Source organism: Aythya marila, assembly GCF_965140915.1.
Source record: "Aythya marila genome assembly, chromosome: 1".
Taxonomy (NCBI): domain Eukaryota; kingdom Metazoa; phylum Chordata; class Aves; order Anseriformes; family Anatidae; genus Aythya; species Aythya marila.
The window spans coordinates 71599469-71622562 of record NC_139042.1 but is presented as its reverse complement, the minus strand read 5'-3'; the positions used below and the strand labels follow the sequence as shown (position 1 = coordinate 71622562).

At 38.9% G+C, this 23094-nt stretch overlaps 1 protein-coding gene across 3 annotated transcripts; it reads right to left on the bottom strand.

The window, feature by feature from the left end:
• Window positions 1-109: 109 nt before the first annotated feature.
• LOC309882729 (granulocyte-macrophage colony-stimulating factor receptor subunit alpha-like) lies at window positions 110-22048 on the bottom strand. 3 transcript variants are annotated; one of them, XM_082770086.1, is made up of 12 exons: window positions 21814-22048; window positions 14203-14320; window positions 13893-14038; window positions 12754-12892; window positions 9511-9640; window positions 9249-9424; window positions 7971-8110; window positions 5987-6025; window positions 5504-5633; window positions 4788-4881; window positions 4111-4192; window positions 110-2021 (listed from the first exon to the last, which is right to left on the bottom strand). In XM_082770086.1, the coding sequence occupies exons 2-12, from the start codon at window positions 14288-14290 to the stop codon at window positions 1953-1955; spliced, it is 1233 nt and encodes a 410-aa protein (XP_082626212.1). In that variant the 5' UTR covers window positions 14291-14320; window positions 21814-22048; the 3' UTR covers window positions 110-1952. The 3 variants fall into 3 exon arrangements, with proteins under 3 accessions (XP_082626212.1, XP_082626214.1, XP_082626213.1); XM_082770088.1 differs by having other exon boundaries at window positions 12772-12892; XM_082770087.1 differs by lacking the exon at window positions 21814-22048 and adding an exon at window positions 20877-20952.
• Between the last annotated feature and the right edge of the window lie 1046 nt (window positions 22049-23094).

Sequence of the window (23094 nt, the reverse complement as noted above, 5' to 3'; positions counted from 1 at the left end):
CTGTGGGAAAGCCTCTTTTCTCTGAAAACTTGTTTTGGATAATGGTTCATCTGATACACTTACACTGCACTATAACAGAATAAGCTTGATTTTATTAAAATAATTGAATGTGAGACCTTTGAAGAAAAAAGCATAGGTTGTACTAATAGAAACCACTCCCATTCTTTGTGCCTGATTGTGTATGATGGGCTGCTGCAAGTGGCTTTTTGCATGATTCTTAGGAATTGATTTGCAGCTTTTCATGTGATGTAAAATGAGGGTTTTTCTGTTGTAGCACTTCAAGAACCCAAAGTTGCAAGGGCTGTCAAAAAGTGATGTTCTTGCCCTTCGCAAAGCAACTTAAAATGGAATATATATATTTTTTAAGTTAATATAGGAAGCAACACAGGACATTCATGCAAAAACCCAGGAACCCAGTTAAATGCCTTTAACGTTTGAGTGACCTGTCTATTGTATTGTTGCTGCTATTTGGAAATGCTGATATGCCACTCAAGCGTGTGTTTGGCCTGATCTCTAGCAGTGGTCAGTACCTCTGTGGAAGATAGATTTAATCTGAAATGAAGCTCAGTTTTAGAGGTGCAGTTAGGATATGTGACAGGGAATATGTGTGATCCTGTGTAGCTTTAAAATAGAGGTAACGGTAGGTCAGCCTTCACTAATAACTGAATAATGTCTACTTTCAAGGATTGTCTGAAGACTAGAAACAGGTAGTACGTTACCTCAAATGGCAGTATGAGGAATTAAGTCTGTGATCTGCATATGTGTATACAATCTTGCTTTTGTACTCTGTAATCTACAAGGATGTGGGGAGACCAGTAAAGGAAGAAAAGGTATTCATCTTCCAGTCATGTTCTTAAGAACTTGCCCTGTATCTGAAAGAAACTATGTCATTGTATGAGTCACTGAAGGCTGACTGAGCTGAGGTTTTTTTGTGCCTTCTGAGGTTGCTACTCAAGATGAGGTATTTAAATTTACTACATGGCTTTGTCTGATTATTTGGCTCCAACATGATGTTCCTTGGCACAAGCACTGCTTTCAACATCTTTATATGAATGTAAGTACATTACATAGCTACTTTGTACACAGGCTAATGGCAAACCTTATGTACCTACTGCAGGTGTTTTTTTATCTTGTTCAGTCATGGTAGCACTCTTGTGATGTGAGCAGGTCATTTGATGTTGACCTTGCCAATCAAGCTGCTGTTTCAATTGTAATTATATTGATTGGGGAGGGGGGCAGGGAAAAGGTTGTCTGTATAAATAGATTGCATTGGTTTACTTTCTACATCAGTGGCTTGGAAGGTAGAGATAAAGCACCTTGCATAACCTTACCGTGAGTGCATGGTGGCCTGGCTTTGTGAGGAAGAACCAAGCATGACAGTTACTTGAGCAGTTCTTGAACAGGGGGATGACAAATCTCATCCCCCCACTACAGAATTTGGTTTTAACCAGAGGAAATGGGAAAAGAAATCTATGTAAGAGTGGGTTGTTCTGTAAGTGGAACTGCAATTAGCTGTGCTGTGCATTTCAGCATGTACTACTAGGTGTTCATTTTTCTAGTATTTTGCTTCCCTTAGTCATGCTGCAGCAATTCTCAATGTGATTATACAGTGTGGGAACATAAGAGGCAAATAATAAATGACTTTTAAAAAAGCATTTGTTTTCTGCCTTATTGAAGCACATCTTTAGTGAAATGTGTTTATTTTGAAAAATACATTTAACAGAGAAAGATCTGGAATTTTACATATAAAAGCAGGAATCTAAATCTAAGGCCTGTATTTTAAAAAGCTTCCTATTCCATTTTATTTTTTGTTTGTTTTTGTTTTTAATGGGGGAAAATTTCATAGGTGTTCATTTCTAGTCTATACTGTGAGGAACACCTTAAATGCTTGTAGATTGTCATGATGCATGATTTTGTGTTGAAGAATCCAAGTCTGTTTTCTTTTTAGAAAGTTAGGTCATCTCTTCAACCATAGTTACTTCCTTAGTACAGTTTAGGCTGGATGGAAACATGTTCTCTGCCTAAGGGAGAAAATTCATTAGCCTTTAACTTGCAGTAAGCTACAGATTTATTGTTGTAGAGCAGGGAACATTCAGAAATACTAGACACACCTTTCAAAGGCATACTGGTTTTGCTATTCTGATGCATAAGAAATGCTTGCAGTTGCAGGGGATAAACAAAGAATGACAAAGTGAAGGCAGATCACTAAAACAAAATGAAGGAACATTGTCTGAACTGTGTAGAATATTACCCAAATAAAATGGGAAAGCAAACACTTTAAACATAAATGTGAAGGAAGCAAGTGCAAACTTGGTGCAGAGTTTACAGTTATAAACCATGAGTTTTTTCAATGATCTAGCAGAAAGCTGTGTCAAGAAGCAGGACAAACAATGAGAAGATGTGAAAAGGTCATTAGAGGAAGGAGGGACAAAATGAGGAAATACAGGCATCAGAAAGGTGAAGCAGAGGACCACCATAAATTTAAAAAGAGTTCATAAATGTATTAGACCTAAATGCCAGGAATATGTAGTCCTGGTATTCAATTAGATGGGGAAGTTCTGAGAACATATTTTTGCTCTATCCTTTTTGAAGGATTACATCATTCAAGCATCTTTACCAGTGATCATCTTTGGGAAGAAGAGATGAAACTAATTTTTAAGACTAAAATAGGCAAAGAAGAGCATAGAAGGTGTTCAGCAGGTAAGAGACTGGGAAAAATACCTTCACAGGGTTGGCAGCTGTGAACTTGAACTTTGGCAATTAGTACTGATCAGCTGCTGTCTGCGTGGAAGTGCCCATGCCATGGTTTATGAAACCACATCCACAAAGATAACCTGGGCTCTGGGTGGTGTTTGTGTTATTCCAGTAATACGAGCACAGGGATTTTGAGGTCCCTCAAGTTTAGCGTAAACATCGAGATGGAGGGTCTGCAAGATTTAAGGACTACTTGCTACTTTACTAGCAAATACCAATTTATAATTTGGTGGTTTGTGAACTGCTGATCTGCAGCCTTTGCTCTGGTAGCTTGACAGGAAATGAGGTATCAGGCTTTTGTAACGTATGGATGAGAAAACTCACCCAAGTTATATTGCTGTCTACCTAATATTAACCCCAAAGCTGGTATCTATCATATGTAGGTCAACCTGTTGGTATATGGTTACCAAAACAGGCATGTCAGTAACAGTAGCTTTTAGGAGCCTTTGTGAAAGCTTGAAGGAAAAGTTCTCACTTCTCAAACTTTATTGGGAAAGGTGTTGCCTGTTGAAATTGTAGGCAATAAATAACTAGCCTCATTTAGTGACTTAAATATCTATAGCTAATTAACACAAGGCGGGCATTCCATCATGCAGGAGCAGTGCAAGGGACTCTTCACATGGACCAAGTAGAGGAGAAACATGCATGGTTTGAGTTTGGTTGTCAGGACACGTGAACAGAGACTGGGAGTGTTAGTCATTGTTGACAGTGTTCAAGTACATACGGTACTGTAAACAGGAAAGGAGTAAGGTTTGGAAGTAGTGGATTTTAAATTCAGTAAAACAGACTACTTTGACAAAGATTCTGAAAGTAAGCGTAAACATAACATGCAGTCTAAGGATGCTATAGAATGTCAGTTGAATGCAATTTGCCCAAAACGTTGAAATTGTCGTTAACTAATCCTGTGCTGAAGCAAAGGGAAAGACCAGTTAAGTTTCTGAGACTCTTTCCAGCCCTACTTTTTTATGATTCAATGTAAAAGAGTTTTCATAAGTATATATCAGGCTTTATATATGCAAATATGCATTTCATGATCACCAATACCAGAAAATACTACTGGCAAATGCTTCCTTGATTTGGTTATTTTCAAACCACAAACAGTAACCTTGCAAAATCAGTAAGTACAGAAATTACCAATCTGTTAAAAATAACTATGACCTTAAAATACGATGCAAACACACACAAGGTAATCTCTGGACTCAGCACTCACAAAGAGTATTTCTAGTTTCAAAACAACATACTTTGCACAGGATCAAGTTAGTTTTTAATGGAATTTGGCTCTCATCTTTATATGCTAATTATTCGAGCTTGTGTGTTTTAGTTAGCAAATTTGACTAAATAAATGAGAAAGCATACCTGGATATTTTCATCATGTGATGTGTTAAATTTGTCTCTTGGTTGTGGAATAGGAGGAAATACTCTTTTGAAACTGCAATACCTTTGGATACAAAATGGGATTGAGAATAAATTAAATTACTGGTAAATACCAGCAATATAACACAAACATTGTGTTGTACCTTGAGGATGTTATTTATTGCTCTACAAATCACTAAGTGAGAAGAAAGAAAATATTTTGTGTAGACTGGTGGGTAACTTCTTACACTGATCACTTAAGTAACTTAAGCTTACTTTGTGACTAAAGCTACACTAAATAATTTATTAAACTGATTTTCAGTAACTCACCTGGTGTAAATAATTTTCTTCCACCACTATGTGAGAAATTTTATCAAAGGACACATTCATTTATACTGCTTCCTTGTTGTCTTGCACTACGTGAAGTCAATGATTGTAAAGTAATGTCAATGTTAAATACTTAAAAACAAAGACTTTTTTTTTCCCCAAGGTCTGCTTGCGTCAGTCCCTAACTTCATCAGTCTTTCTCCCTTTTTCGCTTGTGATTTTGTGTGCCACAGTGCCATCCCAAACAATACTGGTAATAACACTTCATGATATTGATAACCAGATTCTTGAAGCTTACAGAGGTAGGAAGAATGTGTTTCACAGAAATACCTACGTTAATAAGATTGATTTACCTTTTGCAAAGAAAAAAAAGGAGCAGTGTCACTACGATTGTTCCAAGTACTATCAGAAGTAAAAGCACAACAAGGAAGTAATCTTTCTCTTCACCTGAAAAATCCAAGGGAGAAACATCATAGTGTGCCCAAAATCTATTTTTGTGACTGTCGGTAATTAACTCCAATTTCACCTTAACATCTTGAATAATCCAAAGGATTTCAGCTTGGCATCTGATTTAAAATATCTTAAAACAAGTTGAACATGTAAACTGTGGAGATCAATTAAAAAAAAAAATCCAGAGAAGGAGAAAGTTGCAGGATGAAAAGCAGAGACAGTTGTGGAACTAAAAAAATAACATTTAGGAAATGATGAAAAGGATTCAGAAGGAAGAGGATGATTGTGATAAAATCTTCAAGAACTTAAAGGAAATCTCAGAGCTTCAGGCAGATGATAGTTTGTGTCTATCTCAGCCAGTTCCTATAACCCTGGCATCTGACTAATAGCTGTCTTCACAATCACAACTGCTCACAGGTTGTTATCAGCCTCCATTTCGCAGTATTTGAGCATCTCTTCTACGTTAATAGTTTCTACTGTGTTCCTTCCACGTCATTTAGTAAGAATCAAGATTTAGTCATATATTTAGTTCAAGATTTAGTTCAAGAGAGAAAGGTTTGCAAACACTGTAATAATATATATATATTATATATATTATATATATATTCAATGGGCTTACCAAACTCTATGGGTTCACTCCATTCACCCCAGCTTCTATTTACAGGACAGTTTCTTCCACGTGCTCTGATTTTCAGAATGTATTTTTTTTTCACATTATAATTTTTGAATTCGTATTTGTTTGCGTTTACCTAAAATCAAAGCATTTAGATGGTGTATTTCATTCCAGAGGCAAATATTAATAAAGTTTGGAAAACTAATTTGTATGATTTTGTAGGTACACGGTTGTCAAGTGTTCTTTTCTCCAAATTTTAAATTCTGATACATTAGTTCGTCCTACCACTGAGTGTTTCTGTTGTGAAGTTTAAAGTTGTTGAGAGATATTAAGAAACTTACATATGAAAATACCACAGAAAAATATCTTCCTGAGTTCTTATGTTGATGCAAAAGCTATAGTTCCAGAAATAACTACTGTTCTGTATAATAGTAATTTACATGCTAAAGAGGGCAGAAGTGCAAATATGTATAGGGTAAGAATACTTACTGTTACAGGAGGATCCTTTTTATCTTCTTGAGGCTCATCCTGCAAAACAAAGATAAATCTTTATTTTTGTGATTTTCTTGTCAAGTAATAATGTTTTTTCCTCTTTTGTTCTCCAGTTCTCACTTATAAATATCATAAGTAATTATAAACTGGAAAGTCCAAATGGAGATTCTGCTCCAGTAACATCTCAGAATATGGCACTTCATTCAGAGTTTTGGCTTCCTCCTTTTCATTTTAGAAAAGGAAGAAAACATGAATTTGGTACAGGTACTATAAGGTAGCTGATTAGGAAAGGTGCCCTCCTAGATCTGATGCTTGTGAACAGAGGTCTTGTGGGTGAAGTGGCAGTTGGTAGACTTGTTGGCCATAGTGACCATGAAGTAATTGAGTTTAAAATCTTTGGCAATCTTTATATACACCCTCTAAACATAGCAGATCTGGAAGATGTGTTTTCTGCTGTCTTCTTGATAACACGGCACAAAATTGATGTGAACAGCAAATTTCTTCTTCCAATCAAATTCTGTTAGACAAATACTCACACATTCATTTTCTATTAGACAAATACTTACACATTCCATACAGTTAAAATTTACTTAACAAGAATCAAATATTTTCCATGACCAAAAAGCCTGAAAATTTTTAAATATTTAAGACAGAAACAAGCATAAGTGTAAAAATTAGGAAACAATATCACCTGCAGTGGTTTTAGTAAGGATCCCAGAAAGCATTGAAAGGTGAGCTCCTGGAAACATTTATGACATGTAACATCAGGAGAGTTGGTGTTATGGAAAAGTGAATCCCACCCATTCCTACTGCTACAGAGAAAAGAAGAGCTGACATACGTTTCTTTAAAATAAACATTGAGAATATTGGTTTAGTCTTATTTCTTTTCGAACTTGTGGGTTCAAGAAATTTTTCTGAGATCTGTGGAGGAGGATCAGATACCTCAGCCTCTTGTCTGTTGTACTTGATGGATACCAGACGTACTTCACCTGTGGTAAATTGGCACGCTCTGTATTGCCCTGCGTTTTTCCTGTGGTTACCATGGTAAATTGGTAGTACTCTGCCTATACAGTAAGATAATTCCCAGCTCACTTTGGGGAAAATATCTACACATTTACATCTGAGTTAGCCATCTTATGTTCCTCTTATAATCAATGGAAAGAAAGAAGCATTTTAAGGACACAATCTGTCAAATACCTTAGGAGGTGAAAAATACCATATCTGACTGAACAGAGAGTAGAGGAGAACTTACTGAAAAGTAAATGCATCCTTTGCAGATGTCTGCCCTGGGCCTGTATTAACTTTCCCTTGAGTTGCTGGTATCTTTTTTTTGAGGAATAGCTTCCTTTTTCAGTAGCTTCCGATTTCAAAAGGTAGGTTCATATAGAAAAAGATGGATTGTGCAGAAAGATGAGGATTGGGTTGTCCTAACCAGAAGGAGAACAGTGCCTGAGAGAAGGCTGTCAAAGAGTGTGACATCACGGGGGAGATGGTGGAGGAGATGGGGAAAAACAGCCCCATGTGCTGAAACTCAGAGGCAGTTGTGAGTTTTCCAGCATCTGCAAAATGCCATCAGGGTGGTTGAAGCTGAGGTACCCTGTGAAGCAGGTTGAGCATGAGGGGCCCTGGCCTGGCCTGGAGGCTGGTGCCAAGGAACAAATCTCATTTTGGATCACTGGGCTGCAATCATATGGTCATCTTCTGTGAGGAAATGCAGGACAGCATCTCAGGTGCTCTCCTAGTCTTTGGACAGAGACCCCTCATAACATTTCCCTTCTCTCTGTTTTTCTGCTATGCCAATCTCATTAGTTTGAAATAAGTTCACGAGCAGTGGGAAATTAGAACATCAGGACCAGAGCCAGAGGACACTACACAGCTTATGAGAGAGAAGTTAATAAGCAAAGGAAAGAGACTATTGCATGCTATGTAAGTACATGTAGCTAGGTATGGTGCCAAATTCAAAACAAGAAATTGTTTTTACCTTATTTTGTATGTTAATTTCATACTCAAAACAATGTTCAGGTTTCTCATAACTTGTACGGGGTTTTTGCCATGTAATTGTGCAACCTGCTGGATCGATAGTACAGTTGACACTGACATTTAACGGAGGAGTGAATCTTTCTGGAATGGAATGAAATGAAAAAATTAATGTAGACATGGTCTGTAATCAGCTACAACTCATTCATAGTAAAATGCATGTGAAGCTGAGGCAGCTTATAAATGGCTGTGCACTACTAATGGTAACAAATACTATCTGGTAAACAGAAGTAATACACAGAGAAAAACTAGAGAATCTAGTGCTACAGCTGTTGGACATTGAAGTAACTGAAGTTCATGCAAAAAAGTGTATGAAGGATTTTGCATAATTCATAAGTCTGCAGTGCACCATTTTCTTCTACATCTAAATTTCACATTGACAATGCAAGTCTCCATAGGAAAAAAAGAAGATGGAAATTTTTATCCACATGGTGATATTCATGTAGAAGATTGAGTCATCTGAATCTGAGTGCCTATAATACAGCTGTCTACAGGTGACCTGGGTATCTAACCACTACAGTCAGCAGAGACCTCATCAGTAGTGCCTACAGTGCCTGCAAAGCCCCCCATGGAGCAGGTGTGCTCAGCTGAACAGCTCTGGCTTTCCAGCCTGCACTGACTGCAGGCAGGAGTCAGTTGCTTGAACTGTCCTGCGCTGTGGTTTTCAGACCACATGTGACACTCACAAAGACCCTGGTCTCTCACAAGTCCTGAACACAACTGCAAGCCTTGTGGATGTCTGAGGGCGTCTTGAGTGGAACCAGGAGCATGTTTTAGAGAACTTGACCACCTAGCTCGCATGTAGGTATCCACTAATACAGTCTTAATATGCCATTTGAACCCTCCCTCTGGCTTTAGGACACATTGCTCTTGCAGCTCTCAGTGCATTATTGGGATGGTGAAATGAGCCCACCAGAAAGCTGACTTTGAAAGTTATTAACCATTGCATTTCATCACTTGGGTCCCATGGATTTGTTCACACTCTTCTCAAAGCTGCTATTGCAGTCTCTGTGTCTGTTCAGTGTAGTAAATTTTGGAAACATATCTTGTCAGCTCTCAAGAACCAAGTTTGAACCACTGTATAGAAACCTGTAGTAGTTATGCACTTTTATTTTCTTCTTTTTTTCTCTTCAGAGAGAAATTCCCCTCTCCCCTTCCCCCCCCCCCCCTTTTTTTTTAATACAGCAGTAATATAATAAAATAACATTGGCTGTGTACTTACCAATTTTATACAGAGTTATGTACTCATCATAGAACTGGATCTGGGAATCGTTGCTAATTCCATACACCAGAAAATAAGCAGTTTTTCCTTCAATCATCACATTTTGGAATCTGCATCCTGTGTGCATGCCATTTTCACCTTCAATGTAAAGCTCACAGCCTGACTCGTTCTCATCACTGTAAAGGTATTTGAGTAAAAAGTGAGCAGTGAGATGTGTTGAGTGAGAATTCAGACTTTCCAAGACTCAAGCAGGCTTACTTACCTTGAATTCTTCCAGTAGAGAAAATATTGGGTATCTCCTGGAGCATTCCTGCCTGCCTGCCAAGTGCAGTTCATGAGAGAAACATCATAAATCACACAGGAGAAGTTTTCAATGGCTGACCCCTTTTTGCCTGCAAACACAGCAATCTCTGTTAGGAGGAAGAACTGTGTGACTGCTCCAAGACAGAGGGATGCATCCACATAGCAGTGGATGTAATCTTTCTGGATTTTAGTAAGTCCTTTGGTACCGTCCTTCTCGGCATCCTTCTGGATAAATTGTCCAGTTGTGAGCTGAACAGGTTCATGCTGCACTGGGTGATGAACAGACCCAATGTCAGATCTCAAAAGGTTGCACTGAATGGGTCTACATCTGGCTGGTGGGCAGTCATTATTGGTGTTCCCTCAGGTCTAGGGCTGATTGAGTTCATTTATATCCATGATCTGGATGCAGGAGTGGAATGCATCCTCAGCAAGTTTGCTGGTGATGCTAAATTGGGAAGTGTTATCTCTCTGGAGGGAGGAGAGGCCTTGCAGAAGGATGTAGATAGGTTGGAGCACTGGGTGACCAGCAACAGCATGTAGTTCAACAAAGGTAAATGTTGAGTGCTGCACCAGGGATGGAGTAATACCAGACACTGGCACAAACAGGAGCTGAACGGCTGAGGAGCAGCTCAGCAGAAAGGGCCCTGGGGGTGCTGGTGACAGCAGGCTCAGCACAAGCCAGCAGTTTGCTCTGGCAGCCAGAGGGCAAACCACATTTTAGGGTGCATTAAACACAGCATAGCCAGCTGGTCAAAAGTGGTGGTTCTCTTACGGGATTTAGTGTTTGTGAGGCCTCACCTTGAATACTGTGTGCAGTTCTGGGCTCCACGATATAAAAAAGAATAGTAAGGTACATGAAATATTCTTATATTCGAAGTATTTATATTATATATCTTATAATACATATATTAACATATATATTACAAATTAAAGTATTTATATTATATATTTCAAGAGATCTTATTGCTCTCTACAACTACCTGAAAGGAAAGTGTGAGGAGCTGGGTGTCGGCCTCTTCTTGTAGATAATTAGCTATAGGACTACAGGGAATGGCCTCAAGTTGTGACAGGGAAGGTTCAGGTAGGAAATTGGGAGTCATTTCTTCTCAGAAAAAGTGGTCAAGCATTGAAATAGTCATGGTCCCTGGGGGTGTTTAAGGAAAGGTTGGACTTGGTGCTTAGGGACATGGTTTAGTGGGTAATATTGGTGGTAGGGGGATGGTTAGACCAGATGATCTTGGAGGGCTTTTCCAAACCTAATGATTCTACGAAAGCATCCAGAGGAGGGCAGCAAAGCAGGTAGAAGGGCTGGAAGGCAAGTCCTATGAGGAGAGGCTGAGGACACCTGGGCTGCCCAGTCTGGAGAAAGGAGGCCGAGAGGCGACCCCAGGGCTCTCTGCAGCGTCCTGAGGAGGGGAGTGCAGAGGGAGGTGCCGGTCTCTGCTCCCTGGGCACTGTGACAGGACACACGGGAACGGCACAGAGCTGTGCTGGGGGGTCAGGCTGGGATTAGGGAAATCTCTTTACTATGAGGGTGGTCAAACCCTGGAACAGGCTTTCTAGAGAGGTGGTTGCTGCCCCTGCCTGCCAGTGTTCGGGAGGCATTTGACAATGCCCTCAGTAATGTGCTTTAACTTCTGGTTAGCCCTGAAGTGGTCAGGCAGTTGGACTTGATCATCTTTGAAGGTCATTTCCAACTGAACTGTTCTGTTCTGTTCTGTCTTGGCACATGGTTGGATATGCTAGTTACACCTGCATCTCCAACCAATTATTGCTTAGGTTAGCAGTGACAGTTGAGAGAAAACTGCAATCGCACTGTATTTTGCCTACCTCTGAACTGTGAGACTTGGGAAAGGAGAGCATTCACATTGGTAAAGCAAAGCCCATGGGCTTTTAACACTATCATTGGTGCTACAGAGAGAAGTATTTCTCATTCTGTGACCAACACTCGGGAACCCTCTCCTGAGGTGCCTCCTGATCAAGCTGCCCACTCACTAGAGCTTTCCACCCTGACATTGGAGAGAGCAACTTTGCCCTTTCCTGGAGCACTTTCAAGTGGGGATCTCCTTTCTTTGGAGGCTCCCTCGCAGCTACGCTGTGCAGGCATGCTCGACCCACTTCTTCCTTCTCCTTCAGCCAATTCTCTGCTTAATTCTGCGGTGTGCCCCAATTTCAGCAAAAGGGTGGGGCCTTCCTCCACTTCTGCTTCTGACGCCCTCCAGCGCCCCGTGTTGAGTGTGCCTCAGGAAGCAGTGGGGATTCCCTTGGGGAACCTGCACATGTGGACGTGAGGTCTGACTGGGGAAGAGGTTTTAAAAGGCAGCGTCCTGTTTTCACTCTGACCAGCACCGTGAGAAAGTTTCCTCTGTGGAGTCCCCAGGAAAAGATGAGCAGGGCAGTGCCTTCGCTGCTCAGATATGAGCAGGCTGCACATCCTCTCTGTCACATCTGAAGCATCCCAGCTGTGCACAGCTGCAGAAATACTGGTGACTGAATGATTTTAATGGAGAATACTGAGTTCAGAAGGAAGTTGAAAATGGGCCATAAAGACGCCAGGTTTGGACTTATGAATCTTGGATCTGCCTAAATCCCACTTTGGGACTTATGCACAAATGGGACAGACACAGAATATTTCTATCTGTGAACCATTATCTTAGCACAATGGGTGGATGCCAGCTGCGGGAACCCTACTGTGTGTGAGAGCCAAGGTCAGATTAGGAGATTACTACATTCAGTTTGCCCCCATCTGCTTATCACCAGCATTTCCTTTCCTCTCTTCCTCCCATTTTATGGGTTTCACTGTTCTCTAGACTGTGCCTTTTGCTAGCACTGTGGTCTGGCTTCTGACAAACCCAACACAGCCCAGCAGAAAAACATTTAATAAAGATGCAAGCACTAAGATTCAGACTCATAATAGCCAGAACAGTCACTTGAATCCAGTCCTAAAACCACTGTAATTTAGTGACATTTTGGAGCCCTAGCAAGAAAAAGAATAATGTAATTACTGATACATTTTTAATAATAACTCTCTTGCAGAAGTGCAGAAAAGTCATTAGAGAGCAAATAATTTTAAAAGATTTGAAAATAAACAAAGAAACAACCTTTAAAAAAAAAATACAAAGGAATAGTTAATTACTATGTAAGGAATTGTTTTCTATGGCACTGTTTATCTTTAAAAGAATGCAAAAGGAGAAAACCTTACCCAGCTCATAAGCATTACCTTCAGGGATAAATCGGCAATGTTTTGAGATGTTTGTATTTGGTACTTCAATGGTAAAGTTTATCCCTCTGTGCAGAGGTAGATTACCTTCTATTGAAAACCCGCAATTTCTGTTCTTCACCTGAAAAGTAACAAGTTGATACCCTATTTGTCTGTTTTTCTTCTGCTGTGTTAGATGGCACTGACTCTGAAAGCGATAGTCAGCAACAAGTCCTATGACCAAAATCTAGTGTGTATATATATCTACGCATATTTCAGTCTCAGGAACTAAATTCCTCTTTTAACACTTGAGGGTAATATAGAATGAAGCCGAGTCACTGAACGTGTAAGTACACAAAAAGCTTCCTACACTGGTGTGTGACTATTAGAGAAGGCTAATATTACCCCATAAGAGAAGATGGTGGCTAAACTGGTAAACCAAGATGAAATTTAACCAGAGGATCCTGGTTAAATAGAAGTCCTCAGCTGGTCTCCCCAGGGGCTAAGAAAGGTGTCTATGGCATTAAGCTTATAATCTTCAATAAGAGTGTGGTGTTACTGTAGTACGTATTTCCAATTAAGCATCTCCTTTTCTGTGCTAAATAAGCCTTCCCTCTTGCCTCCTCCCTCTCCACCCAATCACCTTTTCTGTTCTGAGAGTGTGAGCTTATAACAACATGTCCTAGAGGCAAGATCCAGTTTACTGGGAAACAGGTGAAGATCTTGAGATGTTGAACATCAATATAGTATTCGGGGAATTCACTTTTCATCTGAAGGATCTTTTTCTCTCTAAATTATCTAGGCACCTCACTTAGTCTCACAACCTCTTTTTTGTGGCATAATGATTTTTCAGCATTTATATTCCTTCTCATACTTCATTGTAGCTGCACTTCAGGCTATCATCTCCTACCCACTTTGGTGACAGAACTTCGGTTCTGTAGTGTGCACAAGGTACTTTTCTTCTAATTAATATGCCCTGGTGTCAGTGGTGGCTTTTCATAGCTCTTGACAGATCAAGCTGTAGACTGCAAACAGTCACTTATCAGATTTTACCTCCAACTGATCCATTTTTTAAAGGTAAATGTAGTCTATAAGAGGTAAAGTAAAAGGTATAAGTTTTTATCAATGAATAGCAAGTGTACCTGCTTCCTTCTATGTCCACCACTGCTGATCATCGTACAAGTATAACTAGGGAAATTCTTGCTACTCTCCCAGGACAGCTCCATTCTTCTCCAATTCCATGTCAAGTTTGTGATAGGTGATTCTTCTGTCTCTGCTGAACAGATTCCTAACAGGTTAAAGAACAGGTTCAGTAAGGACATGCTGTTATTGAGTAGAGAGGATAGTATCTGCCAGACCTAAGATGACTATTGCCACCTTAATTATAAATATCTCTAATAAATGAGGAAGTAAACCCTATTTCTCAGACTATGTCTGCAAAATCATACTCACGCTCCATACGCTGGGGGTCAGCATGCAAGGGATGAAATAGTGTCATACACCACCAACTCATCCAAATGAGTCCAAGAGTATCAAACATCTTTCCTTCTCTGGAAAGAGGTAATGAAGCCTTCAGGGAAAAGAAAAATAAAATAATAATAATTTAAAAAGAGTGATAACAAAGAACACTTTTTTTTTTTTTTTTTCTGCAAAGCTTCATTTTCTTCATGAGAAGTGTGAAAGAAGTTGTTAATTCACTCCTAGAACATATTCTTTAGAAAAACCAAGCAGAAGTTGTGCTTCAGGACTTCTGGTAGGCACCTATTCTTTGAAAGAACGGAACAGACTCACTATCAGCTATTACAACACAGTGATTTGAGATGGAGACACCACAAGTTATGACACATCCACTCAGTTTTCAGTGCAGAGACCATGACTTCAGCTTGCTCTCAATATCTGTCCTAACCATACCATCAAAAAGTCATGTTCTCTTGCTTCCCTATCCTGTGAATGACCCTGCCAATTTTCCTATGCAGCACTCCTGCTTCTGCTGTAAAGTGAACACTGGCTTTCAGCTGTTTGTTGAAGGCACCTTTTGGAAAGTGGACAAATTGTTTTTTGGCTCTGTCAGGCTATGGACGATTGTCTCACTTCTCCGTGAGTGCTCTTTTAAAGCCGGCATCACCACCAAGTCAAGTTCAAAGCATCTGCCTGCTCCTGTCAGTATCTGAGGTGTGCATGGAAAACACCCATGAGATATGAACTACCTAAGCAAAGCAGGAGGAGAAAGGCTTTGTCAGGTTTTGGAAGGAATTAAATACTGACCTGCTTGCTTACTTTATTTATTTATTTCTGACTGTGGCAAATCTACAGTCTTGCTTGAAAAGCTTTTCAGGCTGATTTCAAGATTTCATGTAGGAAAGAAGAAAGCATTAATAATGCTTGGAGCATTTCCCTGAATCACTTTTTATAATTGTTATTATTATTATTTTTAGAAGCAAAGGGTATTTCTGTTTTTGTGGGTTCTCTTGTTTTTGTTTTCTTGTTATTTACTATAATCCTTTTTTTTTTTTTTTTTTTTTTTTTTTTTTTTTTCCTGACCACAGGTCTGCTTTTCCATTTTCCTGAATGTCTCCAATAGAAGCATTCATCATAAAGCTGAACATTTCTGTCAGTTCCTGATTAACCTGAATGAGCTTTATTTCTTTATTTATTTGTAGTTGTTGTTATTTACTGTGGTCCCTCACTTTTCACCTGTTTTCACAGAAGACTGAGTATAATAAAGAATCATAATTGTTAGGTATAGTTTCCTGCATCTCTATCACTATTAAATATGATACTTTTTTTTTTTCTGCACTTTCTATGTTGTTCATTTGTTTTGGGTCCAGAACTTGCTGAAGCTTACTCTGGACTCAGCTGAACCTCTAGAATATCTGCTTTGTAATCAAAATATGAAGATATCTCATAGAACCATCTCCATAATAATTTTAAACTACACTGATGCACAATTTAACCTGGGCTACAAAATACATTTGAGAAGCTGGGAAAAGTAATGAACGTACCTAGGGCCTTGATGAGACCCAAATCAAAATTAGCAGAAGAATATGTTTCTGAGTTAAATGTTTTTTTTGGGGGGGTATGATCATTACATCAATCTTTTTATAATCTAAATATATTACATTATTTCCCTGATTTTTATCCAATTTTTTATGGATATACAGACCAAATGCTCATAGATGAGAGAGATATGTGACTCCCTGTGTGAGAATGTATTTATGCTTTAATCAGATTTTCTTATCTATGTATTTTATATTCTATTTCTACAGAATAATAATTTCATAAGGTCTTTACATATGCGTGAATTGTTTAAGCTCCCATTACAGGCATTGGAGATCTGGCTGAAATCTATTCACTGCTTCTGGTACAAGTAAATAATTTTTCAGTTCTTGTTTTAAATCCTTTGATTATATGCAGGTCTTTTTAACCTTGTTGATGTTTTTCTAATATTTATTTATTTATTTATTTATTTATTTATTTTGCATATCTGGTTTTCTGTTTCCTTCTGCTGAGCGTCTTTAATTTTAAATTATTTTTTCTTTAATTTTTAATTTCCTAAAGAAAAAGCAGCAACCAAATTTTATACCTAGCTGGGTCTCTTTTTTGCCTACTTTTTTTTTTTTTTTTTTGTCATCTCTTACAGAGTGTGTGAATATTACCTTTGGTAGAGCATTATACATACAGAAAGTGGAAGGATAGACCTTCCCAATCAGACTGTGTGAATGTAGAAGAGGATCTGTATTGCTGTTTGCTTTATCAAGGTACTTCATGGCTTTGCTTTCATGAGCAGTCCTCTAGCTCAGGGTCACTGATGGGAATCAAGAAATATCTTTTCTTTTCTTTTCTTTTCTTTTCTTTTCTTTTCTTTTCTTTTCTTTTCTTTTCTTTTCTTTTCTTTTCTTTTCTTTTCTTTTCTTTTCTTTTCTTTTCTTTTCTTTTCTTTTCTTTTCTTTTTTCTCTTCTCTTCTCTTCTCTTCTCTTCTCTTCTCTTCTCTTCTCTTCTCTTCTCTTCTCTTCTCTTCTCTTCTCTTCTCTTCTCTTCTCTTCTCTTCTCTTCTCTTCTCTTCCTTTCTTCCTTTTCCTTTTCCTTTTCCTTTTCCTTTTCCTTTTCCTTTTCCTTTTCCTTTTCCTTTTCCTTTTCCTTTTCCTTTTCCTTTTCCTTTTCCTTTTCCTTTTCCTTTTCCTTTTCCTTTTCCTTTCCTTTTTCTTTTTCTTTTTCTTTTTCTTTTTCTTTTTCTTTTTCTTTTTCTTTTTCTTTTTCTTTTTCTTTTTCTTTTTCTTTTTCTTTTTCATTTTCTTTTTCTTTTTTCTTTTTCTTTTTCTTCTCTTTTTGGGAAAGCACCAGCACCACTTCCTTTCACTATGACCAGAAGTTGTTTTTCTGTTCCTTTCTATGTTAAGAAGCAATGGCAATTCATGGTATTATTTGCTTTAGTATTTCCTAGTAGTGTAATTTTCTAGTAGCCATTTTCTTGATTGTAGGCATTTCTAAGGCTAATTCTAACACTGTTAGATAAATTCTTATGAACTCAGGAGAAGAAGAAGTTTGCTAATAGTTTGTTACTTGTCTGTCTTTCTAGATTAATTTTTATGGTCATTTCAGAAGAAGACATGGAAATAGCTTAGCATGGCCTGTCCATTACAGTCTCCAGAAATTGAGGCAGGACAGAGTGACTCTTCACTGTAGCCTGATGCCTTTCTGCTTATCTCTGCAACATCAATCGTTTCTTTGCAAATCATCCTGCTACAGTGAGGATGTGGCCACAGCTGCTGGGAAGTGATACTGAAGAATTTTAAGCGCAAACTGTATGGAGGACCAGCACTGAAATGCTCTGCAAGATAAGGGTCTCAACACTTATTCTACTCTTCCATGCTCTCAGTGATCTCCTCAGAACTGCGCACAGGAACCTCAAGACCTCCTGTTCTTTTTATATAGCCATATTTTTCTCGGTTTTGTGCCTTCTGTTTAATGACTCTTAACCTTTCATTGTTCTTTTCCTCATCCTACCCTCAATTTTAGGTGTTTGCTTCCTTATTCTCTCTCAACTCTCTGGTCTCCTTTCCTTTATCGTCTTTGCTTCATTCTTCTTGTCATCTCCTTCTGTCTGTTCTTGTGACTCTTGGGCTTTCAAATTCTTATGAATGACAGCAGGCCCATTCTGTAAATGTTCTCCATGTTTTCTCATGGAAATGCTCATTTGATCACTGATCTGATCACTGCCAAAGAAGTCATCTGCAGCCCTTCCTGCTTAGAGGAGTGCTTGCTGGCACTGTTGTGTCCAGGATCTGGACTTGTCGGTGAGCTTGCAGTAGAAGTAGAAGTTGTGTTTACTCTCCTCATAAGAAATGTCCCTTTCCATTGACCAGAGCACTGACGGAATTTGCTTCCCAATAGACTTGTGTTTCACTGTTGACTGACTTTTAAAATAAATTACACAAGAAGAGATTTGGGTTGAGTTATTGCTGTGTTCTCTCCATTGCCCCACCAGGTTTGAAAGTACCAACACATAGCCAGGTCTCCTGAATTTTCTCTGGGTTGCAGGCAGGGTGAAGGATAGAGGAGCTGCAGAGAGACTTAATTCAGTTGCCTTACTCTTCCATACCTTCTGCCTGGCAGCCAAGCAAATGGCTCCAGCACCACATCTGCAGGAGCTTTGTACTTTCAGGACCTGCATCTTCTCCCAGATTGATGTTTTGCAAACAGGTATGGTTAAACTCTCTCTGCTCTCAACAGACCTCAGGGTGTCAGAAGAAAGGTGTAGTTATCTCAGACTGCTTGGGAGTGTTATTTGGAGGATCAAACTAACAGGAACAAGAACATGTATAAGTAGTGTTTCCCTCATTCTTAACTCTATGCTTGTTTGTTTGTTTGTTTGTTTGTTTTGTTTGTTTGTTTGTTTGTTTGTTTGTTTTTCTTTATTTTTTCCTCCTGACCAGCCTTACTGGTGCCTTGGCCTTTCAGCATGTGGCTATGCTACTGCATGGGGGAGGGATGCAGAGGGAGCTCAAGAATCTGGTTTCCACACTCCTCAGTTCTTAGGTCACCCCCTAGCTCTCTCCAAGGCAGATTTGCTGTAAGACTAACCTAAGCTATGTGGATATGAGCTGGTCAGTGCTACATGACCCTGGAGCTATGAAAAGCTCTAGCTTTCTTTTCTTTAGATGTATGGACATAGACTATATGGTTAATTTTTCACTAGCAAAATCTTATCAAGGAAAACATTTAAAATACTGCTAGGCTTATTATCTAACATTACCAGATGTATGATTTGACTTACTCAGAAATAGTGATCATATCCCTGGTAAGGTGGATTCTTTCATTGTATGCTAGTGAACTTGAGCATATTCAATCCTTTATAGCATGGGCAAATGCAGTATGCTTTGGAAAGATCTTAGTACTGACATGCCAGAAGGAAAACAAGGTCACATTTAAAAGTTGTGGCGTATCTGTAGCAGTTTTTACAGAAAGCATCAATTCAATACTAACTTAAACACTCTAATTTCTTACCCTATTAGTCTGTACAGGCTGTTGTCTTTTCTCTCAGGGTGTGAGTGTAGGAAGCTACCAGAAAATGCCACCTGAGACCAAGGTCCCTTGGTTCTAATTCCTAGCTCTTCAATTGACTTTATTTTCTTGAATGGATCTGGGAAAAGCACTCCTGCTTGTGACACCCTTCTAGAGATGAAAATTTGGATTTTACTCTCTGGGTGATGTGGACATAAATTGATGCTTATACATTGTGGACATATGGAGAGCACCATACACATGCTAAGCATACCCAGAGGCATAGAAATAGGGATAAAAATAGGGCAACACACACAAGGCAATTAAATATTTACCTCACATTGATACTTTAATTAAGCTTTTCCAGAACCAATTCGGTCTCTAGGTCAGTATTTTCATTTTTTGAGATGGTACGAAAGTGGGAGAAGTGATATACCACTATTCTGTTTTGCTTCAGAGAGTCCAAGACAGGCCAGATAAATGGACTGACAAGTATTTCATAAATTTCATTAAAGGAAAATGAGCTCTTGGGGTTCTTACACAGGCTGAGGATGTTTTGCTGGAAAGCAGCTTTGCAGAGAGGGCCCTTGGAGTCCTGGTAAACAACAAGCTGCCCATGAACCAGCAAGTGCCCTTATGGCAAAGGCAATCCATAGCAACCTTGGCATCAGGAGTAATGATGCCAGCACTACAAGGAAGGTGATCCTTCCTCTCTACTACAGGTGAGGCCCAACCTGGAGTACTGTGGCCAGTTTGGGCTTCCTAGTACAAGCAAGACATGGACTCAATAAGTCCAGCAAAGGACCACGAATATGGTTAAGGGAGTGGAGCAGCTTTCATAAAAGGAGAGGTGAAGAGAGCTGGAACTTCATTCTGGGAAGATGAATGCTCATCTTCATCTTGAGGATCTTATCAACTGAGAGGGAGCCAGACTGCTTAGTGGTGCCTAGTGACTGGACAGGAGGCAATGGGCACAAAATGAAATATGGGACATTCCATTAAAACACAAGAATACACTTTTTACTTTCAGGGTGGGCAGACACTGGCAGAGCTGCTCAGAGAGGCTGTTGAGTCCTCAGTCTCGGAGATATTCAAAAGCTGACTGAACACAGCTCTAACCAACCTGCTGCAGCTTACTCTGCTCTGAGCAGGGGGTGGGACTGGACAGTTTCCAGAGGTGCCTTCCTGCATCGACTACCCATGTTCTTTATTTCAGGATTCACTTTGTGTGTTTTTTTTTTTTTTGTTTTGTTTTTTTTTTTCCCCAAGAAACAGAAACCCACATATTTCTAGTTATAATAATTAATAGAAAGGGTATAGAAAAGAACATTTATTTTAGTTATTGCAAAATAAATGCCAGATAACAAACGTCAAATCGTAGAATTGTAGAATGGTTTGGATTGGAAGGTACCTTAAAGATCATCTAGTTCAGTCCTGCTGCCATGGACAGGGACACCTCCCACCAGACCAGGTTGCTCAAAGCCCCATCTAATCTGGCCTTCAGCACTTCCAGGGGGCATTCACAGCTTCTCTGGGCAACCTGTTCTTGTGCTTCACCCCTCTCTCTGAGTAAAGAATTTCTTCCTTATATAGAATCTACATCTTCCCTCTTTTAGCTTAAAACCCTTGTCCTGTCAGTACAATTCCTGGCAAAGAGTATGTACTGGAACACCAGTAGAAGGTCTTCCCAGAGCCTTCTTTTCTCCAGGCTGAATAGCCCCAGCTCGCTCAGCCTGTTTTCATAGGAGAGTTGCTCCAGCCCTCTGAGCATCTTTGTGGCCCTCCTCTGAACCTGCCCCAATTTCCTTCTTGTCCTGGGGTCCCCAGGGCTGCAAGCAAAATAAACTGTTCAAGATAGTTATGATTGTCCAAGAAGTGATTGATTTCTTTAAGCTACAGTAATTTCTTCCAATTAAAGTTTCTTATGAACAAGACGAGTTCCATGCATACATACTGAAATACTCACCTGTGCAGAGGCAATTTCCATGCTGGAATATTTCTTGATAACCTCCTCAGTGAGTATGCTTTTTTTGTTTGTTGCTTGCTTGTTTTGGTTTTAGTGAGTTAGTTAGTTAGTTTGTTAGTTTTTAATTTTATCTGGATTAAAAGGGCTGAAGTGTGATTTTTTTTTTTTTTAAATATCTGTTAAATAGTACTAAGCTCTACAGAGATACTACTGCACTCTTACACAATCACACATCACTGTAATGTAAGTTTTAATCACCACTAAATTCTTATGTTTTGTTTTTCATTTTAGTTTGCCCTTTTAATAAATACAGCAATGGATATCATAGACATTTCATAGTCTTCCCTGAATCTTGCAGAAAGCTCTAGATGTTTTATATATATACAAATTCATGTTTTTAATCAAATAGGCTTATGCATCACAAACATTCTGCCTAGGTTTTCTTAAGCAGTAAACTAATACAGATTTTGTACATGTTGTATTATAAGTCAACCTAATTTTATCCTTGGCAAACATTTAGATTCTGTACAAGCTATTTATTTATTTTGTGGCAAAAGAAAAAAAAAAAAAAAAAAAAGAATAGAGAGTCACCTACCTCCTCTTGAAAAAACCCTCCTCCTTTATTGTGTTTGATTATGGATCGGAGCTGCAAAGACTCTGTGTTTTGCTTTGCCACTTTTTAAACTGCAAACAAATGTTCAATTGCAAATGTTGCAAGTCACAACGTTACTCAGATTATCATTTCCCCTACTGCATTTGAACTTCCTTAAATTTCCTAATTTGCAGATGCTAATGATTTCACATGAACTGATCACGCAACTAACTCTTCCTTCCTGCTATGTTGGATAAGCTAAATATTCATAGTCACAGTGTGCAAACTAAAATACACAATAGTTGTGAACATGCTCACAAAAATACCCCTCCTATAAATAAGAACAGTTTCATAAATAACATGTTCTGGAAATACATTACTGCAGTTCTGTTATAAAAACTGAAGTTTTGTGGAACTAGTCCGTACTTAAAGTGCTTACAACAGGGTTATTAAATTTTATCATGACCTATCTGGCTGTATATATTATTTATGGCCAGGTTCTCCCTTGAGTAAGATCAATCCTCAGGCATTCATCTGGAAGCAGCCAAGAAAATTCTGTCTCGTATATTTGTAGGCAAAGAAGTGGCATTGAAAATGCAAGAAGTGCATTTCTGAAATGAATGACTTTTGATTTGGTTTGGTTCATCTTAGGCTACAATACCCTGCCAAAGTTCCTGAATGTTCAAATTTAAAGAAAATATCCAAAGTGTATTGGATATTTTGAATAATGTCAAGTTTGTAAAAGACTTTGCAGTCATATAAATGTGAGAATCTAACCCACAATATTTACTTTAACTTTCAGCAATGTTAGATGTGGCTCTGGGTGATGCTGAGAATTAGCTACTTCACAGTTGTTTTTATGTGGTATGTGATATACATAGAAGAAGCTAGTTGTTCTTCATGCAAATGTTTCTTTTTATTTCTTGTTGTTCTCAAGCACTTATAGCCAGAGTGATTTGAATTACCCTGTACTTTCCACCTCTAGTGCAGGCATAATAACAGGAAAGAGAGCTCCCTGGCTTCTTAGGAGTGGGACGGGATCCTTAGTCTGCTAGAGGAAGGGCAGGTCTTAACCCTGCTTTCCTTGAACCAAAATCTCTCTCTTTATTAGTAGTAGTAGTTGGCTTGTGCATGTGATCAGATCCACCAAAGAAGAGTTCTCAGACATTTCTCATACACTGTCTGTTTTGGGTTTATTCTGATAGTGGGAATTAAAATAGTTCAGCAATGTTCAGGACACAATTCAAGCAAGTATTGTTCACTGTTGTCTGTTGGTTGTTGAGA

What these genes read in the sequence shown, in the direction of transcription:
- LOC309882729 (XM_082770086.1), bottom strand. Translation starts at nt 14,290, where the DNA reads ATGTTTGATACTCTTGGACTCATTTGGATGAGTTGGTGGTGTATGACA. An exon ending in CATAACTCTGTATAAAATTG is followed by an intron (nt 8,111 to 9,248) that starts GTAAGTACACAG and finishes ATTCCATTCCAG; the next exon opens with AAAGATTCACTCCTCCGTTA. An exon ending in GAGTGAACCCATAGAGTTTG is followed by an intron (nt 4,882 to 5,503) that starts GTAAGCCCATTG and finishes TGGATTTTTCAG; the next exon opens with GTGAAGAGAAAGATTACTTC.